General features: G+C 39.4%; 1 protein-coding gene across 2 annotated transcripts in view; it reads right to left on the bottom strand.

Moving 5' to 3' along the window:
* LOC121952362 (Down syndrome cell adhesion molecule-like protein 1 homolog) overlaps window positions 1-501 on the bottom strand; it is a 62,249-nt gene extending 61,748 nt beyond the window's left edge. The window contains exon 1 of one of the 2 annotated variants that reach the window (XM_042498988.1): window positions 279-501. In XM_042498988.1, coding sequence (XP_042354922.1) covers window positions 279-501 — 223 coding nt within the window. The remainder of the gene's footprint in view (window positions 1-278) is intronic. The other variant, XM_042498989.1, reaches the window with a different exon arrangement.
* Window positions 502-6,689: the final 6,188 nt, after the last annotated feature.

Raw genomic sequence — 6,689 nt, forward strand, 5'->3', positions numbered from 1 at the left:
TTAAAAAAAAAAAAAAAAAAAAAATCACTTCACACCTTTACTTTTACAATATTTCCATTAGTTAAGCTCCATATGGATTTAGATATTTTCATTTAAAGATTTTCAATCAATTCCTCATCACAAGGCATCCGAGAATACATCAAAGCGCGAGCCACACATCATCCACCGCGACAGATCAATTCAGATTTCGATCAATTATCACTTTTCATTCAACTTAAACGCAGCAAGACTTCAGTGCACAGGAGGTAAAATATTTTGAGCATTTCTTTTTCTCTTACCTTCTTGGAGAGAGTACAGCAGGAGTAAAGTTACAAGCCACATGCCATAAATAGCAGGTATATTTTTCAGGAATATTTGGCAATCCTGGCAAGTGTGAGGCGCGTTTTTTTGGCCAGGCGGGTCTCCGTGCTGGACTGGCGACTGTGCTCCCCGGAGGTCTCTCCAGCCCTGCTGCCCCGCTAAGCATGGAGGGGAAATGAGAAGCGCCTCAGCCCCGCCCATGTCCCCTCCTCTCCTCCCAAGACTACTGTGCATACAAATCCATCCTCCCTATACTAATCAAACACCGCGGAAACGATGGGCCACAGCAAAAAGCCGACGGTGTTGATGTGAGCTGAACAGTGGATTTGGGTCCACTTGGGTCCAAACTGGCAGTTTGTGTGAGCGGCGGAGCTGCGCAGACAGATCAGTTGGCACCTTGGAGAGCGCACCCACCTGTGCGCCCCTGATGACCGCGTTTCTTTGCGCAATATGGATCTACAAAAGCCGCTCGAGGTGCTGCAGAGACTCTAAATATGTATTCAAGTGTTTTCCTCTGAGTTTGGGCCTTAATCACGGGGCCGTGGAGCTACAGCGCAGACTAATGACTGCTTTTCTTTGTCTTTCGGAGCCACGAAACGTGCGTAGACATTTGCGCACAGATATGCACTGCAGATAGAGAGGAGGAGAGAGACAGGGAGTAGAGCGGGGTGTGGGGCATAATACTTCCACACAGCAGGTAAATAATCCAGCAGGTAAATCAAACCAAATAGAAAAATGTTTCAGTGATTCCTTAAAGCAAAGTGAGCAACTTTCTATGTTGCTATTTCCCCTGATCCCCCTGCTCTCTCCTGCGCCTCATGTAAAAAGCTTCCCTGCAGAAGCATAAATTAGGACGGTAAGTTGCAGGACACTCCCAGTTCATAGAATATTTAAAGTCACTGTGGAGGCCAGCGGTGGATCTGAGAAGTCTGCTGCAACAGCTGCACATCTCCACGCATACAAAGATGACAAAACTATTAAAAGATAAATCCCAATTATCATTTTAAAGGGGCATTTTTGTTTCTTCATTATTATTTTGAGTGATTATCACTTTACAAAGGTCTGACACAACAAACACATTGAAAAACATCTTTCTGCCATATGTCTTCGATAAAATTCAAGTATTTTGCATTATGTTGTGTGATCATTTTAGTATGCAACCCCCCCAGACACATCAACACTTATCTCACACAGGCCCCAAGGATGTTGAATATAAGTGGACTGATCAGATCATTTTGTCTGGGAGATTTTTCCTCCAGACCAATTATAGAAATAATTATATTAACATGTGTATTTTAAAGGTGTTAAATAGGTATGTTTAATTAATTACCCATAGACCACATAAACTGAAACAATTTTCTGATTTACTCGTACATCCATCATCTTATATTGAGATAACCATTGTTTTGTTCATAAGATAAATAAAGCTCAGCTCTAGACATGTGTGCTGACGCCCATGGGTCAGAGGTCACTTACTGAGAACTTGGTTGTATTTTGTATGGATGTATTATAGGTATTTTGTAACTTCAATAAAAAAGTAAGCAGTAGTACCTTCTCTCCTCTCTTCGCGGTGCTGCTGCCGGCAGCGGCCGCTGCATCTGATTGGATCTGACCGGAGGTTCAAGCCTCTGACTCCACACACAGGTCACTGCTGACATCTGCTGGTTAAAATCACACATGCAAATGGACTCCTTTTCTGCACAATGATTAAGTGCTGTATGACCTTGTAGATGTAGATGTGATTATAGGTATTTGTTGCACTTTGTATGAGTAAATTATATTAAATATCTTTCTAAATAAGTGTCAAAATATCACTTGGTAATAAATCCATAATGCAAAAATGTGGAGATTTCTTTTATTATGCAATTTTATAAAGGTTATATGCTTTGTTTCAGGCAGGCATCTAGAGAGCACAAAAATGTGGATCTGATTTATCCTTTCAGGATGAAACTATCTAACCCCCTAAATGTACTTTTTTTCCATATTCCTTTGTGCAAATTCCGTGTACTTCTTCATGCAGGAACGTCATATGTTTAAGTGGATAATTCACACATTGCCAGTGGGTGAACATGAAAATACTAATACGATCACAGATTTCTGAGCGATCCCTTACTCCAGCATTAGAGGGGGGAAAGTAGAAAGATGTAAGATAACTTCAATTTTTTTAAAAGCTAAACATTTTTCTTTAATTATTGACAAGACGATATGTTCATTTCTGAGTGTTGTAGAGATTTAAGGGCTACACCAGTGATTAAAGGTAACGTGTGTAGAATTTAGTAGGGCCCCACACACAATGCCATGTGAATTCTACACAAATACTGTAACTATACCTCCAGAACCCAGTCGATCCATTCAAAGCTTTAAATGACCTACTTTTGCAATACTGTACTTTTAACTCTGCGATATTAATTTGACACTTATACTTATTTGCAGTTTTTTGAATAAAAACATATCAGTGCTGTACTAATAATCGAACCAATAGTATACATCTAAAATATGGTACAATATTAACATGCAAGCAGAATCATATGATATTCTATAATAATATAGGGAGCTTATGTTATGAACATAGAAATAATATTGAAATGGTTATGATTAAGGATGCATGATAAAGTTGGCACATCACTGGATTTTTTTGACAAAGAAATCATGTCCAAAACATTAGCCCTATGTTGAAGTATTTTTCTTGTTTTGTATAATGTATAAATATTACAAACATTGTATTTTATGTCTCCATCTGCTGGTGGACCATCGTCACAAGAGTATGCATAAGATGTTAATTCCACTAAAAGCCATTCTTCATAATGAGCAATGTCACGTTTGATACGCTATGTACATTTAGCTGATAACTGCTTCTGAACTTTTACTTCAGTGATGTTTTGAATCCATGACTTTTTCCCGTAATGGAGTATTTTTAAACTGTGGTATTTTACTTTTACTCAATTAAAGAATCCGAGTACTTCTTCTAACAATGGAAATAACATCATAACCAAATTTTCAGTTAACTGGCACATAGTTTGACAGTGTTGCTCACCTCCTTCTTCAGTTGGGAGTAGGGCTGGTTCATTGACGGGGATATGAGGGGGAGACAGGGCTGCTGAGGATGAAGCTGCATCTGTACTTTGGCCTGATACCAGGCAGGGACAAGGACAGCTGATTTAGTATGAATAACTTGCTAAAAGTGTGGCTATAATCAGTAAATGACGTTTATGCAAAACACTAACAGAATTTTCTGTGAACATGTTAGCTAGTGTTAGCGGAGCAAACATAAACTAGCTTATTTCACTGTGGACTAAACCATACAGTCTATGGGATAAACAGGTTAACCACCTTTCGTTGAGAAGGTTTTGCTTACATACTGTCGCAATTTCTTTTCTTTCTCCTGTCTTTCTGCTGGTTTTTGGTGCTCAGACTTTTCTTTTGGAAGCTTTTCATTTAGACTTAGCTCTGCTGTCACTCCTCACTCAATTAGCAAGTAGCTTGCGCCAGGTGGGGACTGGACTGAACCATTTAATGAAAATACAGGGGGGAGGAAGCAATACAGACCCCCTCAGGATGTTTTTTTTTTTTTATATCAAAAAAACAAGAATGAAACAGTCACCGTGAGTATGAGTTAGCACGTTCTAAGTAAAATCTTTTGTTAATGGTGACAGCTTAATCATTTTCTGTTGAAAAAAAAAGAAGTTAATATTCCTTTATATTTTTAGGGCCCCTGTAGATCATGGGCCCTTAGAATCGCCCCAACTTTTCTACCCCACATGGCGCAGCTGGACCAAACTGTTTTGTTTTTCAGGGACAGTCCCTATATATGGTGGTATGTCCCTGGCTGGAGCTGTCCCTGACAATGTTCTCGTTTTTTAACTGCAGGGCCATCAGCTGTAATGCATTAACTGTGATACTCGTGTTATTGACACCTTTCTCATGTTGTATGCCTCACATTCATTTTCTACCACAGAGAAAGACACATTTTAACTTAAAAGTAAGCCTAACTGCAAATGCATATAAATGTTTAGAAACTGCTGACATCTTAGACAAGTATGGACTGGTTACCACACTTTGTGGTGTTTTATTTAAGAAGTTATAATAATGCTTCATGTTTTAGAGATCCATTCGGTCAGTCCTCATCCTGACATTTAGTCTCTGGTATGGGTCAAGCTCTGAAGACACTGGTTGGCCTTAAAGTGGACAGGTGAAGGAAATACAAGAGGCATTTGTCCTGCTATAAAAGTAAACCTGTGTGGTCCTCTTGTTTTCATTGTTGTTCCTCCCTCAGCCCAACAGGAGGCAGTGCGGTCAACGATCTACTCTTGTACTCACAAACAGCATGACAGGATGGCTTTTATTCATAACTTTATTAGATTTCATGTTTCTATATTAAAGACATTAAGAGCTGATATGCACGGATGAGAGGGTGAAAATGGAGACATCATTTGAGGGCGAACCAGAGCGTTAAAGCTGTACAGTCGGCTATATTTGTGTGCAGAGGGCAGCGTTGGAGCATGACTTGGTGAGTCTGTTATGCTCTGCAGGGTCTGATCTGTACGGGGCTCAAGTCCACTCCACGCTCCTCTCTGGATGTTCCCCATTCACCTGCATCCCATCGTCATCACAACTCCCTGATCCAGGACATCTCCTCCTGTTGTATTGCTCACAGAACTGTCACAGTAACTCAAAGGTGCGGTGTGACAAACTCTCACTTCTGTTGTGATTTGCATAGAGTTGCTAGTCATCATAAGGCCCTAACTGACACAGTGTCAACATTACCCAAAAACTGTGTTTTTCTCAAATTACTCATCCACTCAAACAGTAATCGAACAAATCACTTTTCCATCCAAGTCTAGTAGACATGTAGTCATGTCGAGGGTTAGATGAGAACTCTGAAACCTCTCATTTTTGCCTGTTAAAGATGTAGTAAGTAATTCTACAGTAGGCGTCTCATTCCCAGGTTGTCAAAAAAGTGGCTCTGGGTTGGTCTGACTACTAACCCAAAATCTTCAGTATTTGATGACCTTGGAATTAGACTCAACAATCAACTATTTTTCCACAGATTTACATACCAAACCATTAAATAGCTGTGAGCTGAGTCAGGAGACGGTTAGCTTAGCTTAGCAAAAAGGCTAGAAGCAAGTGAATATGGTTCATCTGTCCAAGAACTACAACATTTCTGTAACAACACCTGTTAAGGTCACTCATTAAAACAATATATCTTGTCTGATGAATTCATATATTGTTGTCGTCACAGTGACGTTGCCAGGCAGTCAGCAAAGACTCCAGGAGGTAACTGCTCCCTATGAAGAAACAGTCCTGTACATAGACCACAATTAATCATTTTACACGTTTTTGTTCGGATTAAACAAACAAACAAAAAAAGACGTTACAGGTTAAGTAGCCAGATTTACAGCTGTTCAGAGGATTTTGTTTTCTTTGAACAGAGCTGGGGTTGCGTTTACAGTCTTTATGCTAAGCTAATCAGCACATGGCTATAGCTTCATAACTGGACTATGAGAGTTGTATCAATCTTCTCAACTGACTCTCAGCAAGAAAGAAAAGTTCATGAGTGAGTTAATTTCCCAAGATGTCAATTTATTCCTTTAAAGGGGAACACAACCTAAATTAAGAATTCCAATTTCCATGGCCTAGGAAAGCTTAATCAATATTTGTTAACATGAGCTACTCTCTCTCAAAGCCAGATACCAAAAAAGTAAGTCTCAAACTTGTGATGTCATCGTGTCGTCTTCCTCTCATTCTTTCGCAATTATGGAAACCTCTCCTTGATTGTACTGATTTTTTGTACTGATTCTTTGACCTCACTGCCTTCTTGTTTTGTTGTTTTTTTTTGTAATTGTTTTTTCATTTTTCCCATTTGTTTGATTTTGTTTTTAGTAATTTTCATCAGAATATTTATACATTATGGACTTCTTTTTGTGTGAAGAGTATTGGTAATTTTGGTGCCACATGCAACCCATAAGTTTTATCATGATTGTTGTCATTAGTGTGATTTCCGATATTGCCTTTATTTCTGTTATGGTCTCTCTTGGGGGGGTTGGAGGATAAGGAGAGAAAAAAATGGAAGAACGCTTGGGTGTTCTGTGATTTATATGCCTTGCATTGCTCTTCCAAAAAAAGATATTTTTAAAAAAACAACAACAGCGGGTTGACTACACAGTTAAGAACAAGTTTTCAGCATGTATGGAAATGTACAACACTCGCTTGAAAAACATTCAGTGTCTGGTGTATCTGTTCCCACACATGGGCTTTTCTGTCTCAGTTGTGATACTTTCTCACTGATACATCATACAGCTAGAGATAGACAGTAACTAAGGAGTGGCAGTGACAGCGCCTATAAGAAAACTCAAGAGATCTTCAGCTAGAACCGCTGGGAGCGGCTG

Source organism: Plectropomus leopardus, chromosome 13 (assembly GCF_008729295.1).
Source record: "Plectropomus leopardus isolate mb chromosome 13, YSFRI_Pleo_2.0, whole genome shotgun sequence".
In the NCBI taxonomy this organism is placed as follows: domain Eukaryota; kingdom Metazoa; phylum Chordata; class Actinopteri; order Perciformes; family Serranidae; genus Plectropomus; species Plectropomus leopardus.